Below are 22,086 nucleotides of genomic sequence, written 5' to 3'. Positions count from 1 at the left end.
ATCAACAACACCCAGAAACGCCGCCGGCTTCGCTGGGCCCGAGCTCATCTAAGATGGACTGATGCAAAGTGGAAAAGTGTTCTGTGGTCTGACGAGTCCACATTTCAAATTGTTTTTGGAAACTGTTGATGTTTTGTCCTCTGGACCAAAGAGAAAAAGAACCATCTGGATTGTTAAAGGCGCAAAGTTCAAAAACCAACATTTATGATGGTATGGGAGTGTATTAGTGCCCAAGGCATGGGTAACTTACACATCTGTGAAGGCACCATTAATGCTGAAAGGTACATACATGGAGCAACATATATTGCCATCCAAGCAGCGTTATCATGCTTATTCCAGGAAGACAATGCCAAGCCACGCGTTACAACAGCATGGCTTTATAGTTAAAGAATGCGGGTACTAGACTGGCCTGCCTGTAGTTCAGACCTGTCTCCCTTTGAAAATGTGTGCTGCATTATGAAGCCTAAAATACCACAACGGAAACCCTGGACTGTTGAACCACTTACTGTAAGAATGGGAAATAATTCCACCTGAAAAGCTTCAGTGGTAAAAATGCCCTTGTGCCAACGTTTTTCAATATGTTGCTCCATTACATACTAAGTTAATGATTACTTGCAAAAAAAAATAAGTTTCTCAGTTTGAACATTAAATATCTAGTTTTTGCAGTCTATTCAATTGAAAATAAGTTGAAAATGATTTGCAAATCAATGTATTCTGTTTTTATTTACAAATTACACAATTCACTGGTTTGGGGTTTTGTATATTATTTGGTATTGTATTCATTTTCTTTGTCAATTTCAACACAAACCTACGCTAAGTTTGTTTTCATATAGCTTAGCATATACTTACCCACATTGGGTTAGTTTTAGTATCTTCAATGCACAAGGTTGACCAAAGTGGCCCCTTGCGTCCTTTAAATTTTGTAAATATGGCCTCACTGGGAAAGTTTGGACATACCTACTATCACCATCATAAAACTTGTATTAGGTGGACAGGCTGTATCACATTTAACTTTTTAAGTGGCATTCAAGTGTGGAAATTAAACTAAGTTAACCATTAACAAAAACACAGTCAAGTTTCAACTTGAATGACAAAAGCATGACGTGAAGGTGGTTAAAGGCACCTCAAATAAATACCACACTTCTTAATTACAGCCAGAGGTTCATCCAAAAATTCTACTTAAGTAAGACCACCGTTACTTTAGAGTAATATGACTCTAATAAAAGTAAAAAGTAGCGATCCAAATAATTAATTAGGAAAATTAAGAGTAAGTAAAAATACAGTAAAAAAACTACTCAAGTACCGATTAACTGTTGTATAACTTCTGCTACGGTCCGGCTGTGCCAAATAATAATTTAATTAATTTAATAACATCAAATACAAAGAAAGCAACAAGAGAAGTATCCCACACTTCTCTTTTAGTAAATCTGTACAGCAGATATGGGCATCTACATCAACAATATGATTTGCCTGAGTTAGCAACACAGGACAAAAAAAAACTACCAAAAAAAAAACTTCCAGTTAATTTTATAGCCAGTTTTTAATAGTACTTCCCATTTGTGTTCATATAAGAGACATAGATCCTACTAAAGCATGTACTACAAAAGATTCACATTTTACAGTCACTTAAGACTGTGCACAGCTAAAACATCTACAATTTACAGCAACATGTTTTCTCTATTTGGAAGTTGAATTCTTATAGGCTGAAATGTGAACATTTGTATTGACACAGAAGACTGAGTCATGTGTTCTTGCCTGCTGTAAGAAGTCCACCCAACAAGCTAAAATATCGCGTATTTGCAATCAGTAATACAAAGATTCAAATAAATATAATCATAACATTAACAAATGTACTATCCGTAAAAGTAGTGTTCCTTCTTCAAAAAATACACAACAAAAATATGAAAAATATGTTTCATTTAAAAACTTCTCTTATAAGTACAATTGATCAAAAAGTCACTTAAGTACAGAAAATTTATTACCATGTTTTGCGTGATTTTTTAAGCGTGTTTTTTCAGACAATTCTTGATTAACCAACTTCAGTAGCCTTTGACTTTTTTAAATGTTATTTATTTTTCATTTTTGAATGATTGGACTAAAATTCCAATTTAGAGTAAAACTAACATTGATCTAATCGTTTAAATTTGACTTAATAAGCTGCATCACAAACAATTGACATTTTACTTAAGGACTCAAACTGCGCTATCAGGATGGTTTTCTACTCACTGCCTGTCCCAGCGAGCCTTGCCGGCCAGGGCATCTAAGCCAACATCCTCTGGGGAATTGGCTATCATTCATTAGCTGGCGGGAAAGGCAATCGCAATTATTATAGTTAACTTTTTTTTTTTTGTCTTTTACTACGAGCATCAAAGTACTGTGGAGTAAGCAAGTGTGAATTGTTTTTGACTAATGGGCTTGAAAAATTATTTTTCCTTTTGATTAATTTCTATTTGAAACAAAAAAAGGTCCTCTGATGAGCACGGCCAAGAAAAAGAACTACAAATTAAGGGAGAAACCATTGCGGTGTCCTGCCTTTTCTCATCTACGTTTTGTTTGCTTTGTGTCCAACTCTTCTCCAGACGATAGAAGAAGTGGGCGGCTACGTCCTCATCGCCCTCAACACGGCCTCCAAGATTCCGTTGGACAACCTGCGAATTATCCGTGGCCACTCGCTGTACGAGGGAGGTTTCGCCCTCACCGTGCTGGCTAATAATGACAAAGCCACAGGTCAGGGCACCAGCAAGCTTCTTCTCAATAGCCTCACAGGTCAGTGTCAAGAAGTTTTGTCTTTAATTTGCACAGTAAACATTTACAGCAGTGTCTCGGTTTTTGTTAGTAATTAATTCCAAAAGGTCATACAAAAACCTGCATTGTATTTGTTTACAGAATAGATTGTCCTTCACTTAGCATGTACCATGCGGAAACTTAGCATGTACCATGTGGGAACTTGGGATCTTCTGTACCATTAGGACCCGAACTTAACAAGGATTCAAGTTTGGATTTTTTTTGGTTTTCAGAAATACTCAAAGGAGGTGTGAAGTTTGGGAAGAACCAGCTGTGCAACGTGGAGACCATTCAGTGGTACGACATTGTAAATGTGGACAATAAACCCAAAATGGAGCTGCCGGCAGCCAGCAACAACCAGCTTTGTAAGTAATGCATTCCCCACATGAGAGCACAGGAACACACACAAGTCAATAAGTCTTTAAAAACTCTTCTTTTTAAGGTAAAAAATGTCACTCGAGCTGCTTTAACGGATCCTGTTGGGCACCTGGGCCCCAAAACTGTCAGACTTGTAAGATTCTTTCTGTGATTGTAACCTAAAATACATGAGTAATTATATCAACCATCATGGCTAAGGATATGTTATTTGCTTTGTGCAGTCACCAAGCTGAACTGTGCACAGCAGTGCTCCAAGAGGTGCAGAGGACCTTCACCCAGTGACTGCTGCAACGAGCACTGTGCTGCAGGGTGCACGGGACCCCGGCCCACCGACTGTTTGGTCAGCACATCGTACCACTTTAACAATAAATCACATGGGAGGCACAGCGAAAAATACAAAAACAGAAAATAAATGTTAAAAAAAAGTTTTTATTAAATAAAAGTATTATTTAAAGACCTACTGAAATGAGATTTTCTTATTTAAACGGGGATAGCAGGTCCATTCTATGTGTCATACTTGATCATTTTGCGATATTGCCATATTTTTGCTGGAAGGATTTAGTAGAGAACATCGACGATAAAGTTCGCAACTTTTGGTCCCTAATAAAAAAGCCTTGCCGGTACCGGAAGTAGCAGACAATTGGCACGTGACGTCACAGGTTGTTGGGCTCCTCACATCCTCACATTGTTTATTATCATAGCCACCAACAGCAAGTGCAATTCGGACCGAGAAAACGACGAGTTCCCCATTAATTTGAGCGAGGATGAAAGATTCGTGGATGAGGAAAGTTAGAGTGAAGCGCTAAAAAAAAAAGAAAAGGCGACGGCTGCAGACGACAGCAGTGTGAGCGATTCAGATGTTATTAGACACATTTACTAGGATAATTCTGGAAAATCCCTTATCTGCTTATTGTGTCAATAGTGTTTTAGTGAGATTATAAAGTCATACCTGAAAGTCGGAGGGCTGCGGTGAACGCCAGTGTCTCTGAGAGAAGCCAATGGAGTAGCCAAGATCACAGCTGCCTTTTTGACAGCTACAGGAGGAAGTCGCATAATCCACTCAAGTCTCCGGTAAGATCCGACTTAATATCACAATTTTCCCATCCAAAAACTTGCTGGTTGACGTAGAGAAACATATTCGCTTGACCGCTCTGTTTTAAAGCTTCACAACAAACAAAGAAACACCGGCTGTGTTTCGTTGCTAAAGGCAGCTGAAATCCACCGCTTTCCACCAACAGCATTATTCTTTATAGTCTCCATTATTAATTGAACGAATTGCAAAATATTCAGCAACACAGATGTCCAAATTACTGTGTAATTATGCGATGGAAAGAGACGACTTTTAGCCATAAGTGGTGCTGGGCTAATATGTCCGCTACAACCCGAGACGTCATCATACGCGTCGTCATTCCGCAACGTTTTCACAAGAAACTCCGTGGGAAATTTAAATTGTAATTTAGTAAACTAAACCGGCCGTATTGGCATGTGTTGCAATGTTAAGATATATAAACTATCAGACTGCGTGGTCGGTAGTAGTGGGTTTCAGTAGGCCTTTAATCCGTTTGTTTCAAAGAGGTTATTTGTGCCACACTAGAAATAAAACATTTAAAACGGCTATGAGATGAAAAAAAGTATTTTTTTTCCCAAAAATATGGAGAATTGCCAATTTTAGCCCTACAATATTCATATGACAAGTTTTTTGGAATATTGTATCATTGTCCTCATAACTTTGCATATCTTTTACTTGCGTATATATTTTTTCCATTTTCATATAATTTGCCATGCAACGATCAAATAAAGCAAGTATATGGGTGTTTAGTATAGAGCTGTCAATGTTAACGCAATGATAACATGTTAACTGACCCCGAAAGGGAATAAGCGGTAGAAAATGGATGGATGAATGGATGGAATTTTTTGACGCGCGATGAACGCGCCAGCATCTTGTTTGAGCCTCTGTCTATTCTGTAGCGTTGAAAATGTAGTTGCGTTCAATTACTATTAAGCCACAAACGGACAAGGTCTACCTTATGGAAAGCCCATGTCCAAAGTCATTGTAAGACTCCTGACAAGACCATTTGCCTTCATAATCGCTGTGAGCAAAGGCCTGCTGGCGCTCTTGTATTCAGAGAGGTGGAGCTTCACTTCCGTGTTAAGACTACAGTTTAATGCATTGATAAAATAAAATGTAAATTGTTACTGTAACTGGTTTAGTAAGATAGGATAAAAGCTCAGCAGAAAAGAAAGACGGTAGGTAGGAAGTTTAAAGTAACTTCTTTAGCGGAGACTTTCATGTTGTTAAAACATGTCAAGATACCTTTTCCCAAACCAATCAGACACTCTGGGCTTTACAATAATAGGGCTACTCGTCACATCCAGTCTATCTACACCGGGGGTCGGCAACCCAAAATGTTGAACGAGCCATATTGGACCAAAAATACAAAAACAAATCTGTCTGGAGCCGCAAAAAACTAAAAGCCATATTACATACAGAAAGTGTGTCATGAGATATAAATTGAATTAAGAGGCCTTAAAGGAAACTAAATGAGCTCAAATATAACTACAAATGAGGCATAATGATGCAATATGTACATACAGCTAGCCTAAATAGCATGTTAGCATCGATTAGCTTGCAATCATGCAGTGACAAAATATGTCTTTTTAGCACTCCACATGAGTCAATAACATCAACAAAACTCACCTTTGTGCATTCATGCACAACGTTATAAGTTTGGTGGACAAAATGAGACAGAAAAAGAAGTGGCATAAAACATGTCTTAGAAAGTCAGAGAAAGTTATGCATGTAAACAAACTACGGTGAGTTCAAGGACCGCCAAAATTAGTAGGACAAAACGGCGCTCGCCAAATACTCGAATCACTTAAGCATGTTTGATATAAACAGTGTGTTTTATAACAATTACTGAGGTTTGTGTCATGTTTGTCCTCCTACAGAAACCAAATTAAAACAAAAAAATGTTTTTTTCTCCTCATCATTTCCATTTTTCATGTATTTTTGAAAAAGCTCCAGAGAGCCAATAGGGCGGCGCTAAAGAGCCGCATGCGGCTCCAGAGCCATGGGTTGCCGACCCCTGATCTACACTATCAAAATTGAAAAAAAATGTACATTACGATCATGCTTTTTCAAAGATGTTTTGTAATCTGTGATATTTCTACCTAAGTAAATGCTAGTACATCAGTTGAGGAGTACGGAGGAAATTTTCTGGCAGGTTAAAATATTGTGTATATTATTTTATAACATATGGTTGATAGTCCTCAATTACAGAATGTTTAGTAGGCTGAATATTACACTTTATTTAGAAATACAGAAGGTTAAAACATTGTCATGGAGCGATATGAATATCATTAACTTGTACAACATGTAATGTACAGAATATCAGAAGCATTTATCCAGGTAGAATTATCACAGATTACATTACCAAACATCTTTAACAATCAAAACATGATTGTAACAATCCACATGTTGTGGTATTATTGCGTTAAAGTGGTATCAAAACATGGAACTGTAGCTCCTCTCCTCTGACTGCAAGTGCTTCTACAGCAGGAATACAAAATACGAAATCTGGCACGAAAGTAATTTTTTTTAAATTGTCATTAAAAGCATGTTTATGTCCGTCTTGTGTTGAGCTGTTTAAAAAAGCATACAGTTTGAAAAACTTTTCATTTAAACTAATTGTCCAGTCATAGTATTAAAAGCTTGAAACTCATGTGTCTAAGGTACACTTGATATTAATGAAAACATATATCTAATTAATCACGATTAATTTTGAGTTAACTATGTGATTGGCAACACTAAATTGGCCCTAGTGTGTGAATGTGAGTGTGACTGTCGTCTATCTGTTTTGGCCCTGCGATGAGGTGGCGACTTGTCCAGGGTGTGTCCCGCCTTCCGCCCTAATGCAGTTGAGATAGGCTCCAGCGACCCCGAAATGGATGGATGGATGAACACAATGCCATTAATCACGATTAAATATCTTAATCGTTTTACAGCCCTAGTTTAATATACTGTCACAACAAATCTGTTATTCACATAAAAACGGACTTTATTATTGTATTTCTCGAAAAAGATTTTCTCACTTTACCCACATTATTAATTTTTTTGTTGTTACGTAAAAATGCAGTTTTATTTTTGTAAAACTGTACTTTCTTTGTAGAGAAAAATTATTCTCATAAGATTCTGACTTTTTAACTGACTTTTTTCGTATCATGCTTTACTCTCATGACGTATTATATTTTTGTGTAAAAATACAGGCATTGTTTCTCATTAATTAGATTATACTGTAGATTTGTTATTATTTCAAGACTATTTTTTATCCTATTCTTGTTACTTTTTTGTGGAGAAATAGGGAGATCTCATTGTCATGTGATAACATTTTTTTTCTTGCAGAAATAGAACTTTATTTTTGTAAAAATAAGCCTTTTTATTTATCGTTCTTTCTGTAGTATAACATTTTTGGTGAAAGTCAACTCAATATTTTATTTTATTCTTGTTAAACTACAATGTTTTTCTTGTAAAAATACAACTTTATTCTACAAAAATTGTGACCTTCCTGTAAGAAAACAACATCTAACATTTTTTTACTTTTATTTTGATAACATTAACAATTTATTCAGTGTATAAAATGGTATTTAACAATGATTTACATACAGTATCGATACAGTTATAAGAAGCGCAGCCAAGTGCGCATCAATAAATTATGTAGGTTATTTTTAGGAGCGGCCCCCAGATAATTTACAGTATACGTAATTCACATCATTTTGAAAAGTCTTTTCTTGGGCTTTCAAAAGGCATATGAGGTTGTGTATTTAGCAGCTGTGAGAGCACTGAGTCTGAGGCCGCCATAGAGGAATGCAATGTTATCATTAGCTTTTCTAATGTTTGTGCTGCAGGCCTGTCGGGACTTTCAGGACGATGGGGTGTGCAAGGACTCCTGTCCGGGCCTCATGCGCTACGACCCGAACCTGCACCAGCTGGTCCCCAACCCGCACGGAAAGTACAACTTCGGCGCCACCTGTGTCAAGAGCTGCCCACGTAAGAATGTCTTAACAGATGCTACTGTAGATGTTTATCCAATTGCTATGTTGTGCATGAATAGCTTGTTGTATTGTTGTTGTTAAACATTAAGTGGTTCTTAGTTTAAATATAAACCTCACAGACAAGCAAAGAAAATGATTGAGTTTCTCGCCGTGTTAATGTCACATCTGTTCTTTCTATCTTTAACTTCCACGTTACACCATCACCTTTTTTGCTTTATACTTGAATATAATGTACAGTATGTCTATATTGTACCTTTCGAAAGTGAAACACGCTGTGTCGCAATCCTCCTCTCAGATAACTACGTCGTGACAGACCACGGTGCGTGCGTAAGGGCCTGCAGCGGCAACACTTACGAGGTGGAGGAGGGCGGGATCAGGAAGTGTGCCAAGTGTGATGGACTGTGCCCTAAAGGTGAGGCGCTAAGCTGTCACTGTGCAACCAGGGGACGTCCTCTTTACTCATCCTATCATTACATTTGCCTCCTGTGATCCAGTGTACATAACACCTATAATAGGGGAAAACATGCAGAACACACAACTGATCCAAAAGCACCATAAAATGCTGGGAATTCCAAAAAACACACAAAACCCTCAAAAACCACGGTATGAGAGAAATGCTGTAACTTCACGGAACAAAATGGACGTTAGCCAGGCTACCAAGGATGACAGCCAAACTACCGAGGAAACTTGTCAGTGCCCGATTTACTGAATGACCTGATGTGTTTGCGCACAAGCTAAAAGTCAGCAATGTCCGTTTCCTGCTTAACAGAGTTTTTTTTCCCCAAGTATGGACATTTAACCTTTTTTTTACAAAAGCGTCCACTAATCACTTTAATTCATTGACAGCTACACCTGATAAATTTCAATTACTTTTATCCTTTCACACTGATCATTATTCAGATTTAAAGTTACCCTCTTCATCCTGGCTTTGACTTGAGGTGAAACATTGGTGGTTACTAGGGGTGTGAGAAAAAATCGTTTCGAATACAAATCGCGATTCTCACGTTGTGCGATTCAGAATCGATTCAAATTTTTTTTTAAATCGCTTTTATGTTTTTAAATTTTAATTTTTTTTTTTTTTTTTTTTTTAAATCAATCCAACAAACCAATACACAGCAATACCATAACAAAGAAATCCAATTCCAAAACCAAACCTGACCCAGCAACACTCAGAACTGCAATAAACAGAGCAATTGAGAGGAGACACAAACACGACACAAAACAAACCAAAAGTAGTGAAACAAAAATTAATATTATCAACAACAGTATCAATATTAGTTATAAATTTCAGCATAGCAGTGATTAAAAATTTATTTAAAAAAAACAAAAAAAAAACAATAGTGTCACAGTGGCTTACTCTTGCACCACATCTCGTAAGCTGGACAACACACTGTGTCCAATATTTTCACAAAGATAAAATAAATCATATTTTTGTTCGTTTAATAGTTAAAACAAATTTAAATTATTGCAATCAGTTGATAAAACATTGTCCTTTACAATTATAAAAGCTTTTTAAAAAAATCTACTACTCTGCTAGCATGTGAGCAGACTGGGGTAGATCCTGCTGAAATCCTATGTATTGAATGAATACAGAATCGTTTTGAATCGGAAAAATATCGTTTTTGAATCGAGAATCGCGTTGAATCGGAAAAATCGATATATAATCAAATCGCGACCCCAAGAATCGATATTGAATCGAATCGTGGGACTCTCAGTGGTTACATTATCATACCTATAAAAGCTTGCATTTCATGATAAAACTTTCAAATTATAAATTTTTTGGGGAAAAAAAATTCAATTACTGTTCTTTGAATGTACATAATTAACTTTTTTTGTAATATTTTTACAAATCAAAATCGTTTAACTTAAGTATTACAGCCGAAGGTTGTTATGTTTACGCAATTGTTTTTCCTCGGATCGGACAGCTCAGTAAATTGGGTAGTGACAAGGTTAGCTAAGCTACCAGGCAGTTAGTCAAACTACCAAAGAAGTTAGCCAAGCTACCAAGGTACAAACCCCGTTTCCATATGAGTTGGGAAATTGTGTTGGATGTAAATATTAACGGAATACAATGTTTTGCAAATCATTTTCAACCCATATTCAGTTGAATATGCAACAAAAATAACATATTTGATGTTCAAACTGATAAAAGGTTTTTTTTTTGCAAATAATCATTAACTTTAAAATTTGATGCTAGCAACACGTGACAAAGAAGTTGGGAAAGGTGGCAATAAATACTGATAAAGATGAGGAATGCACATCAAACACTTATTTGGAACATCCCACAAGTGTGCAGGCTAATTGGGAACAGGTGGGTGCCATAATAGGGTGTAAAAACTGCTCCCAAAAAATGCTCAGTCTTTCACAAGAAAGGATGGTGCGAGGTACACCCCTTTGTCCACAACTGCGTGAGCAAATAGTCAAACAGTTTAAGAACAACGCTACTCAAAGTGTAATTGCAAGAAATGTAGGGATTTCAACATCTACGGTCCATAATATCATCGAAAGGTTCAGAGAATCTGGAGAAATCACTCCACGTGGCATGGCCGGAAACCAACATCGAATGACCGTGAGCTTCGATCCCTCAGACGGCACTGTGTCAAAAACCGACATCAATCTCTAAAGGATATCACCACATGGGCTCAGGAACACTTCAGAAAACCACTGTCACTAAATACAGTTTGTCGCAACATCTGTAAGTGCAAGTTAAAGCTCTACTATGCAAAGCGAAAGCCATTTATCAACAACATCCAGAAACGCTGCCGGCTTCTCTGGACCCGAGATCCTCTAAGATGGACTGATGCAAAGTGGAAAAGTGTTATGTGGTCTCACGAGTCTACATTTCAAATTGTTTTTGGAAATATTCGACATTGTGTCATCCGGACCAAAGGGGAAGCGAACCATCCAGACTATTATTGACGCAAAGTTCAAAAGCCAGCCTCTGTGATGGTATAGGGGTGTATTAGTGGCCAAGGCATGTGTGAAGGCACCATTAATGCTGAAAGGTACATACACGTTTTGGAGCAACATATGTTGCCGTCCAAGCAACGTTATCATGGACGCCCCTGCCTATTTCAGCAAGAAAATCCAAAGCTACGTGTTACAACAGTGTGGCTTCGTAGTAAAAGAGTGCGGGTTCTAGACTGGCCTGCCTGCAGTCCAGACCTGTCTCCCATCGAAAATGTGTGGCGCATTACTAAGCGTTAAATACGACAGCGGAGACCCCGGACTCTTGAATGACTGAAGAGTGGGAAAGAATTCCACTTTCATAGCTTCAACAATTAGTTTCCTCAGTTCCCAAATGTTTATTGAGTGTTGTTAAAAGAAAAGGTGATGTTACACAGTGGTGAACATGCCCTTTCCCAACTACTTTGGCTTGTGTGGCAGCCATTAAATTCTAAGTTAATTATTATTTGCAAAAAAAAAAAAGTTTGAGTTAGAACATCAAATATGTTGTCTTTAGAGCATATTCAACTGAATATGGGTTGAAAAGGATTTGCAAATCATTGTATTCCGTTTATATTTACATCTAACGCAATTCCCCAACTCATATGGAAACGGGGTTTGTAGTTAGCCAGGCTACTAGAAAGTTAGCCAGACTACCAGGGAAGTTTGCCAAGCTGCCAAGGAAGTTAGTTAAGCGACCTTGAGGTTAGCTAAGCTACCAAAGAAGTTAGCCAAGCTACCAAGGACGTTAGCCATGCTACCAAAGAAGTTAACCAAGCTGCTAAGGAAGTTGGCCAAGCGACTGATGTAGTTAGAAGAGCTACCAAGGAAGTTAGCCAAGCTACCAGGAAGTTAGCCAAGGTACCATGTGGTTGGTGCGTTGTATTAGGGAGTGGGAATTTCAGAGTTCCGAATTTTAACTGGAACATCCCTCGAGGTCCAATTTCTGACTCGGAAAGTCGGAGCATCCTCACCACCCATGAGTTTGTTTCAAAGATGGCTGCTCTGGATGTTTACAATGATGTTTACTTCTGTAATATTCGTTATTAGCACTTCTGATGTTTTTTTTTGTGGCAGTAAATCCGCCATATACAATGTAGTGTTAACATTAATGTACATATCACATTTTTTTTCATGTGATATATATGCTGTACATCGCTAGCAAAAATATCTGTTTTTCCGTTTCATCCACGTTGTTTGAAGGTTGTAGAAAGAGTCCATATTTTCCCATAAGTTGTTTATTTTCAGAAAAAGCAAGCGCAAAAAATAGGTTTCATGGTTGTGGCCATCTTGATTTCCAACCTCGTAACTGAAACGTTCACAATTCGCCTGTGACGTCGTTCCCAGCTCTGATCTCCAACTTCTGAGGTAAATGGAAAGCAGCATGCGCTACCAGTAAGTTAGTTAAGCTCCAAAGGAAGTTAGCCAAGCACCCTAGAACTGAAGGATATTCATCTGGGATGCCTAGAAGAAAGTTGACAAACATAGTTTGTACATATCCTTGTTAAATACTTTACAGTACTATAGAGCAAGTTTTCAGCCAAGGGTATTTTTGATTTTGAATGGCTATGTTTTGGAGCATTTAGACGACAATTTCACATTCTTTAGTCACAGTTCACTTATTTTATCAACATTGAGACTTTTGCTGTACAGGGTGTATGTGTGCATATATATATATACATATATATTTTATAAAAGCTACTACATTAGCATTTGTAAGCTGTTGAGGTCCAATACACTATTTATTTTCGAGGTGATAATAAAACTTATTTACTTATCAAGATAACTGGTTTAGCTTTATCCAGTCTTCGTGTTAGGCTAAACCAGGGTTTTTCCACCGCTGTGCACGGCACATGCGTGCCGTGAGCTATTATCTGGTGTGCCGTAGGAAATTATGCAACTTCACCTAATTGGTCCAAAAAATATTATTTGCCAATTTAATAATTATAATCTGAAAAATAGCTTAGCAGAGTAACCATGTAATACTCCATATTAATAGGTGGCAGCACGTAGTTCATTGCTTTGTAGAACTCGGAACACGTCGAGGATGGTTTGTCATAATCCCAATATGCAGAGCACTGCGGGAGACAGCGTGCAGGTAAAAAGGTATGTTACGCTTAAAACAAAAATGAACAAAAGGCAAGTCTTGCTAGGAAAAGGCACTGAAGCATAGGGATGGCTATGCAAAACAGAAGTAAAACTGAACTGGCTACAAAGTAAACAAAAACAGAATGCCGGACGACAGCAAGGACTTACAGTGTGTATCCGCACATGACGTGACAATCAACAATGTCCCCACCAAGAAGGATAGCGTTCGCACAACTAAAATAGTCTTGTTTGCCAATACAAAGCCGGTCAGGCAATAGCACTCAAAGGAAGGCGTGAAGCTGCTACAGGAAAACACCAACAAAACAGGAAGAGCCACCAAAATAACAGCGCAAGACAGGAATTAAAGCACTACACACAGGAAAACAACAACCAACTAAAAAAAAAAAGACAACATGATGGAGTTTCATTTTTAACGTTTGTGCTAGTGGTGTGCCTCCGTATTTTTTCAATGAAAAAAATGTGCCTTGCCTCAAAAAAGGTTGAAAAACACTGGGCTAAGCTAATTAGCTTATATGGGGGGAAAAAACACTTTAAACATTTATATTTTATACAGTAAAAAAGCCTTAAACTTGTTACAAAGAATGTCATACATTAATTTGGTTGTGTGTAATCTCATTTTCAACATTTTGGGGCTGTTTTTAGGTCATAGTCAAAGATTGTAATGATCTAATATGCCTTTTTTGGCTCACTGGTGGGAACATTTGGTAGACCTAAAGTAGTTTTATCATAACACCAGCCTTCATCAAAATACTAGTGTTTATTTCCAATAGTGACATGTTATTTCTTACTTGCTGACAGTGTGCAACGGACTGGGCACAGGCCACCTGACACACACCCTGTCCATCAATGCCACCAACATTGATTCGTTCAAAAACTGCACCAAAATAAATGGCAACATCGCTTTAATTCACACGTCCATTCACGGGTAAGTGGAGCACAATAATACGGCAGCACTCATGCACACATTAGTGACTATATGTGCACTTGATGTTCATAGAGATACGTACACCAAAACACCAAAGATGGACCCCGCCCAGCTGGACGTGTTTAAGACAGTAAAAGAAATAACAGGTAAGGCCTCTTTAAAAAGATTGAAGTAATGCAGCATCACACTTAAGACTTGTTCCCTTCAGGATACCTGTGGATCCAAACATGGCCGACGAGCATTAACTCCCTCAGGCCATTCGACAACCTGGAGATCATCCGAGGACGAACCAAGCGGTGAGGAGAGGTCTTAGCCAAGCTACCAAGAAAGTTAGCCAAGCTACCAAGAAAGTTAGCCAAGCTACTATTAAGTTAGCCAGACTGCCAGGGAATTTATTCAAGTGGCCAGGGAAGTTATCCAAGTGGCCAGGGAAGTTATCCAAGTGGCCAGGGAAGTTATCCAAGTGGCCAGGGAAGTTATCCAAGTGGCCAGGGAAGTTATCCAAGTGGCCAGGGAAGTTATCCAAGTGGCCAGGGAAGTTTTCCAAGTGGCCAGGGAAGTTATCCAAGTGGCCAGGGAAGTTATCCAAGTGGCCAGGGAAGTTATCCAAGTGGCCAGGGAAGTTATCCAAGTGGCCAGGGAAGTTATCCATGTGGCCAGGGAAGTCATCCAAGCGGCCAGGGAAGTCAGCCAAGCGGCCAAGTAAGTCAGCCAAGCGGCCAAGTAAGTCAGCCAAGGGGCCAAGTAAGTCAGCCAAGCGGCCAAGTAAGTCAGCCAAGCGGCCAAGTCAGCCAGCCAAGCGGCCAAGTAAGTCAGCCAAGCGGCCAAGTAAGTCAGCCAAGCGGCCAAGTAAGTCAGCCAAGCGGCCAAGTAAGTCAGCCAAGCGGCCAAGTAAGTCAGCCAAGCGGCCAAGTAAGTCGGCCAAGCGGCCAAGTAAGTCGGCCAAGCGGCCAAGTAAGTCGGCCAAGCGGCCAAGTAAGTCAGCCAAGCGGCCAAGTAAGTCAGCCAAGCGGCCAAGTAAGTCAGCCAAGCGGCCAAGTAAGTCGGCCAAGTGAATTTGCCAAGCGGCCAAGTGAATCTGCCAAGCGGCCAAGTAAGTCGGCCAAGCGGCCAAGTAAGTCGGCCAAGCGGCCAAGTAAGTCGGCCAAGCGGCCAAGTAAGTCGGCCAAGCGGCCAAGTAAGTCGGCCAAGCGGCCAAGTAAGTCGGCCAAGCGGCCAAGTAAGTCGGCCAAGCGGCCAAGTAAGTCGGCCAAGCGGCCAAGTAAGTCGGCCAAGCGGCCAAGTAAGTCGGCCAAGCGGCCAAGTAAGTCGGCCAAGCGGCCAAGTAAGTCAGCCAAGCGGCCAAGTAAGTCGGCCAAGCGGCCAAGTAAGTCGGCCAAGCGGCCAAGTAAGTCGGCCAAGCGGCCAAGTAAGTCGGCCAAGCGGCCAAGTAAGTCGGCCAAGTAAGTCGGCCAAGCGGCCAAGTAAGTCGGCCAAGTAAGTCGGCCAAGCGGCCAAGTAAGTCGGCCAAGCGGCCAAGTAAGTCGGCCAAGCGGCCAAGTAAGTCGGCCAAGCGGCCAAGTAAGTCGGCCAAGCGGCCAAGTAAGTCGGCCAAGCGGCCAAGTAAGTCGGCCAAGCGGCCAAGTAAGTCGGCCAAGCGGCCAAGTAAGTCGGCCAAGCGGCCAAGTAAGTCGGCCAAGCGGCCAAGTAAGTCGGCCAAGCGGCCAAGTAAGTCGGCCAAGCGGCCAAGGAAGTCGGCCAAGCGGCCAAGGAAGTCGGCCAAGCGGCCAAGGAAGTCGGCCAAGCGGCCAAGGAAGTTAGCCAATTTAACTAGGAAGTTAGCCATACAACTAAAGAAATTAACCAAGCTACTAAGGAAGTTAGCTAAGCGTCTAATGTAGTTAGCAGAGCTACAAAAGTAAATTAGCCAAGCTACCAAGGAACTATATGGTGCATTCCATTTGTATTGGGGGGTGGGCATTTCAGAGTTCCAAGTCTGAATTTCAACTGGAACGCTCCTCGTGGTCGAATTTCAGACTCGTAAAGTCGGAGCATTCTCACCACCCCCGAGTTTGTTTCAAGGATGGCTGCTCTAGATGTAAACAATGTCTACGTCTGTAATATTCGTTATTAGGACTTCTGATTGATTTTTGTCGCGGTAAATCAGCCATATACAATGTAGTGTTGGACGTTTTTATATGTTAACGTCACTGTAGTGTAACCTACATTTATTTCATGTGGTATATACGCTGTACATCGCTAGCAATAGAAAAAATGAGTAAAAAAAAAAATCCAGGAGTGTCATGACGTTCTTGTGCGCCCCGCAGAGGAAGCCGCAGTGTGGTGATGACTCAGCTGGACATCAGATACTTGGGGCTGCGATCACTTAAAGAAATCAGCGACGGAGATGTGGTCATCATTAAGAACAAGAACCTTTGCTACACCAACAGTAGTCACTGGAAGGGGCTCTTCAAATCCGAGACCCAGGCTGCTATTGTGGACGAAAATGCTGACGTGGACACATGTGGTACGTCTCTTAAACCTGCAATATCCAAAACATTTGGGACAATATTTTCCTGAGAATGACAAACCACAACTCTCGTTGACTAGCTATTTAACTTCCTGGCGACCGAAGCGACATTCAGGAAGTAATACATACCGTAAATTAATTATGTATTTAAAAAAAGACGACTAATCACAGCTGTTTCGCTGTTGACGTGAGGTTAGATTTTGTCTGAGTTGTACGTCAAGCTTTGCCGAAAGCTTCTAAGGGGGAGGAGTAAGATTGCTGTAGCAGAGATTCTCAAACTGTGGTATGCATACTACTAGTGGTACGCGGGTTCCATCTCGTGGTACGCCAAAGAATCACTTAATAAATATTCAAACACATTGTTACTGTTCAAACTGTGTGTAATGTAACAGTGGCTAAAAATATTGAAATATACTTGGTAAATAAAACATCTGCCTTGCTTTTAACGAATACTTAGGCTTACTATGGTACTGTATTTTCATGTCGGTCATTATGGTCGTATTTGGAGAGCCATATGTTTTCTGAGTTGGTACTGGGTAAAAAAATGTTTGAGAACCACTGCAGTGTAGCATAATGAAGCCTTTCGTCTTGCTTTTTGTGCTCTGAATCTGGTCTGCTAGGTCCTTGCCTCTTTGTTGCCATATTCTAATTTAACATATTTAACTGTGTTTATAAATAATGGACAACTTATAATACTACATAATCTCATATTTAAAAAAAAAAAAATTTAAATATTAAATGCAATATTTGTGTATTTTTCCCGATTATTTTTTTTAACCATTGAATCCCATATTTTAGTACCTGAATCTTGATAAACATATTGAACCTTATCAAAAATTAGGCTATTGTTTTCATCTGATTATGTAAATCACAACTTACTTAACTATTTATTCATTTATTTATTGAATTGTTTTTTGTTACAAATAGTGAAGTGAAGTGAATTATATTTATACAGCGCTTTTTCTCTAGTGACTCAAAGCGCTTTACATAGTGAAACCCAATATCTAAGTTACATTCAAACCAGTGTGGGTGGCACTGGGAGCAGGTGGGTAAAGTGTCTTGCCCAAGGACACAACGGCAGTGACTAGGATGGCGGAAGCGGGAAACGAACCTGCAACCCTAAAGTTGCTGGCATGGCCGCTCTACCAACCGAGCTAAACCGCCCCTAAATAGCACAAATAGTGAAAAAAATATGTAAAGAAGTTGCCATAAAATGGAAAAGGGGTATGATTAAATAAGCTCTGCTTTTTTCTTGTCCTTTTCAGACATGTTGTAAAAGGAAATTGTAAATATATGATGTACCATATTGTTACTCTACGCATGTTTGAAATAAATCAAAATCATAAAATTGTGTTTTAATATTTCAATGGTACATTATGCAAAAAAAAATCCAAGCAAATTTCCCCGAGTTTTGCACTTTTCCATACATTTCAACTCATTGTTAAAGTTGTGACATTTTATTGTTATATGCAAAGAGTTTTCACATTTAGGAAAGAACAGCCTATCTCCCATTTTTTAACATGAAATGCAATATTTGTGTCTATTTCCGATTAAAAAAAAATAGATAAAATGCCCAATTTATTTTGTATCATATTCGTGCATTCGGCCGAAAAAATTTCAAACCAAATTCCTAAAGATTTTCCACTTTTGCGTACACTCTAAAGTATTACTGAAGTAAAAAATAAAAATAAAAAAAAAAGCTTTTTATGTATAAAGAGTTTTCACATTTGAGAAATAAACACTCTACAATTATTTATTGTTTCCAATTAAGACACAGCATTTACAGTATTGTGTATTTGTTTGCAGCTCAGAGAAACGATACTTGTGATCGGAAGTGCACCGCCAAAGGATGCTGGGGACCCGGCCCCGACATGTGTTTTGCCTGCCGGGACTTCAGTCGTGACAGGAGCTGTGTGGACTCCTGCAACATCCTAGAGGGGTGAGGGAGGATTTTGTGTTTTTCCTAAGTTCCCTATTTTTCATCCCACCATCAGCATTGTTGTGTACTCCCGTCCTGCATAATGTTTGATGGGTTTTGTTATTAAAGCGATCATCATCAAGTAAGCGAGTAAGGAGTCTAGTTGAAATAAGACAAACATTGTACATTCTTGCTCACGTCTGCTTTCGCAGGGTACTGTCAAATATTAAAATGTTGCTTAAAATGTAACCCCGTGGTTGGCTTTATGTGTCTGCAGGGAACCACGCGAGGTTGTCGAGAAGAAGAAGTGCGTGTATTGTCACCCGGAGTGTCAACATATAAACGGAACAGCAACCTGCAGCGCTCCAGTATGTCTGCAATCATTATTTTGTCATTATAAGCCCCAAAAAACACATTCACCTTTCAGCGAAAAATCCACTATAATTTTTGGGGACAAATATACCTCAAAAGTCATGTGAAATGTGAGCTCCTTTGGCATTTGAAACTGTTTTTGCCTCATGTGTTTTTTTCTTGTGACACCACCACATGGGTTACATCTCACCAGTGCTGGCACAAAACCTGTGACATAATTTTTTTCCTAATGTCTAGTACAATATGAGTAATACATTTATTTATTGTAGCAAGGCTTTATTAACTCTAATCTTGCTTTATATGCCCTGAATCTGATACGTCAAATTATTTTCTCAGTTCATTGGTAGCAGTTAAATTGAGCGTCCACTTTACGCCTAGAGGGCGCCAACTTTTCAACCTATTCTAGGCATTATGTCCTGCCTACTTAGGGATTTTAGAACACAATATGTACTATGTACATTACGTACATAACACGTGCACGCGTGTTAGCTTTGTGTGATGTTATCTAATGATAGCAATTTTGACTGTTAACGTTAGCTATCCTTGTTTTTTATTTTTATAATAATAACATCACTGCAAGTTGTTCATCAACCAGATTAATGAAAAGCCTGAATGCCAAGCATTTTACCTGGGTAGACATGCAATTTTTAATCCATATAATTAGTAATTGTGAAAAATATAACCATTTCAAAATTATATATGTTCTGTTAAACCATGAATGGTAAAATACTATAAGATGGTGATGTTCTTGTTATATCTTTCGGTTTGAAAAATTTAACTGTAAGAAAGTTTACAAACAGCACCCTCAATTAGATTATATTAACAGTTTATTGAAATATTTGTGTTTGTTTTGACAATATCAAAATTGAAGGTTATAGCGTTAAACTGAAAAACAACCCCCCTGCTCTCATCTTTCAGTCTATAAAAAGGATTAGTACTTTTACTTCATTTTAGTTTTATTTTTTTATATTTTGCGGTGGTTAGCTTATGTTTTACACATGTTCATGTTTGGCAGTCAATCACGATGAAATGTGACTAAAAGGGGACTTGTTATGCAAAACAAACTTTTCTTACCTATTGGTGCCTGTTTTTGTGTATTTGGGATGTGCAAAATTTTAAAATCAAAAAATGGAAGCATTGTGGAGATACTTACAAAACAATTCCTTGTGTTATACATCTTCCAAAAGAGTTGTTTGGAATTTGCCCCATTTATGACGTTTTTCCCACTTGTGACATCAGCGGATATCTCCATAAATGGTAGAGACATACCCGAAGAGCTTTGCGTGGGTCCGCCATTTTAGTCCCACATTGTAGTCAATAAGTTCCTCTATCCTCTTGTTGTGGGGCAAACTTGGTCGTACATGCACATGCATGCTCCACTGTTGCCATTTTTAATACAAAGCAGTGTAGAGTTTTAACCTACATCTGTCAGTAGACTCCATATGGAAGCACTAACAACTACAACATGGATGACTGGGAGAAAACGCAGTCAAAGTGGAGGCACGTAAATAAAACAGTCCACGAAACGGCGCATCCTGAAGAGACGGTCAAAAATCGGCTTGAAGATGGTCTGTAAAACGTATTCTATCCAAACTTTGGACCAAAGAACCACCGATACATGTTATGTAGACCACTATGACCCCTTTAAAGTCAACCAGCAAAACAAGTGTTGGAGGTTTCGCTTCCACCTAGGAACATAGGTAACACTCTTATTGTAATTGTGCATTAAAAAACATGATATGGTATTGTAATGGGGTGATGATACTGTAATTTAATTAGTGAGCAACTGCACTTTGAAGCCTTTTATTGTGATTTTATTGTAAAGAGTGCTAATATATCCATCCATCAGTACCCCTTGTTGGAATTAGTACACTTGTAACAATCCAGAATATGTCCAGGGGGAAACATTATGGTTGTCAAACAACATGTTTTTCTTCTGTTATGAAATAAAAATAGCAGCTAGGGTGCACAAAATCAGCTTTTTGAACCGCTGCGTGATGATTGAATTAGCGTTGCCTCGAGGACATGTGGCGTTTGAATAGGGAGACGGGGCATCGTTTTCCACTTGGCTATTTTCGTTCTATTCATATTCTGGGTCTCTTGTCACGTTGACAGCTGTTTATGAAGCAGATGTGTTAAAAAACAGACTCACGCAAAGTGTGACAGCACTTGATTGCAAAGAAAAGTGTGGAAGTTTTGTCTTAACAACAGTACACTTTACACAATAGTACAGTATAATCAAATTGGCATTACTATCTTTATTGCTACTGTTATTTTTTTTATTTCCGATTGAGGCAGACAGCCGCCCCACACAGAGTCCTGGTCCTCATTTGAAGTTGCTTCTTCCCTCAGAGGGAGTTTTTCCTGTCTTCTGGTGGCCAAAGCGCTCGCTTGTGTGGCGTCCAGATATACGGTATAGCAATAATAACGTAGTGTATTTGCGGTTGTTTCAGGGTCCTGCCAACTGCACCAAGTGCGCCAACTTCAGGGATGGACTCTTCTGCGTCGCCCGCTGTCCTCAAGGTGTGCCAGGCGAGGATGACGCTCTTGTGTGGAAATATGCTGACGACTTGAAAATGTGCCAGCTGTGTCACCCCAACTGCACCCAAGGGTAAAAATACTCATTTTGTAAGGACACATATATGATATTTATGACAGAACTTTTAAACATGGGCTCTTTTAAATTAATCCATCATTTAGTTAGATCCCATTTAGAGTTTTTAATTCCTCACATAATTGTTACATCACTAAACCTTTGGTAACACAATTTCTTAACCATTGTCATTATGTTTGAAATAATGATAAACAAGTGTAATTTACGTTTATTTATATATATTTAAGTATATGCATATTTAACTGACTATGTTGATTGGCTGGGATAAATTACATGCTTCTTTTGCCTTATAATAAGGCTTGTGGCACCAATTTGGATTTAATTTTAAGTTACAAAATACGGGTTCTTTCTTTATAAAGTACTATAGTTTGCAAATACATCAAAGATGCTATTATAATCTATTTCTAATGGATAAAGCTTTGGCCTGGATAAGAGGTCATCAGGTGGTCTCCAACGTTCGCCGAGTGCTTCGACCCTTA

General features: G+C 39.0%; 1 protein-coding gene across 1 annotated transcript in view; it reads left to right on the top strand.

Moving 5' to 3' along the window:
• egfra (epidermal growth factor receptor a (erythroblastic leukemia viral (v-erb-b) oncogene homolog, avian)) overlaps positions 1–22,086 on the top strand; it is a 93,933-nt gene that overhangs the window by 43,603 nt on the left and 28,244 nt on the right. The window contains exons 3-15 of the mRNA XM_061920575.1: positions 2,580–2,766; positions 3,018–3,149; positions 3,227–3,295; positions 3,384–3,502; positions 8,068–8,209; positions 8,510–8,626; positions 14,068–14,194; positions 14,267–14,340; positions 14,403–14,490; positions 16,501–16,700; positions 18,510–18,642; positions 18,899–18,989; positions 21,447–21,604. Of these exons, the coding sequence (XP_061776559.1) occupies positions 2,580–2,766; positions 3,018–3,149; positions 3,227–3,295; positions 3,384–3,502; positions 8,068–8,209; positions 8,510–8,626; positions 14,068–14,194; positions 14,267–14,340; positions 14,403–14,490; positions 16,501–16,700; positions 18,510–18,642; positions 18,899–18,989; positions 21,447–21,604 (1,637 nt within the window). The remainder of the gene's footprint in view (positions 1–2,579; positions 2,767–3,017; positions 3,150–3,226; positions 3,296–3,383; positions 3,503–8,067; positions 8,210–8,509; positions 8,627–14,067; positions 14,195–14,266; positions 14,341–14,402; positions 14,491–16,500; positions 16,701–18,509; positions 18,643–18,898; positions 18,990–21,446; positions 21,605–22,086) is intronic.

This window comes from Nerophis ophidion, linkage group LG14, assembly GCF_033978795.1.
Source record: "Nerophis ophidion isolate RoL-2023_Sa linkage group LG14, RoL_Noph_v1.0, whole genome shotgun sequence".
NCBI classification, from domain to species: Eukaryota; Metazoa; Chordata; class Actinopteri; order Syngnathiformes; family Syngnathidae; genus Nerophis; species Nerophis ophidion.
Note: the sequence above shows the minus strand (reverse complement) of the source record. Positions and strands in the feature narration are given on the sequence as shown.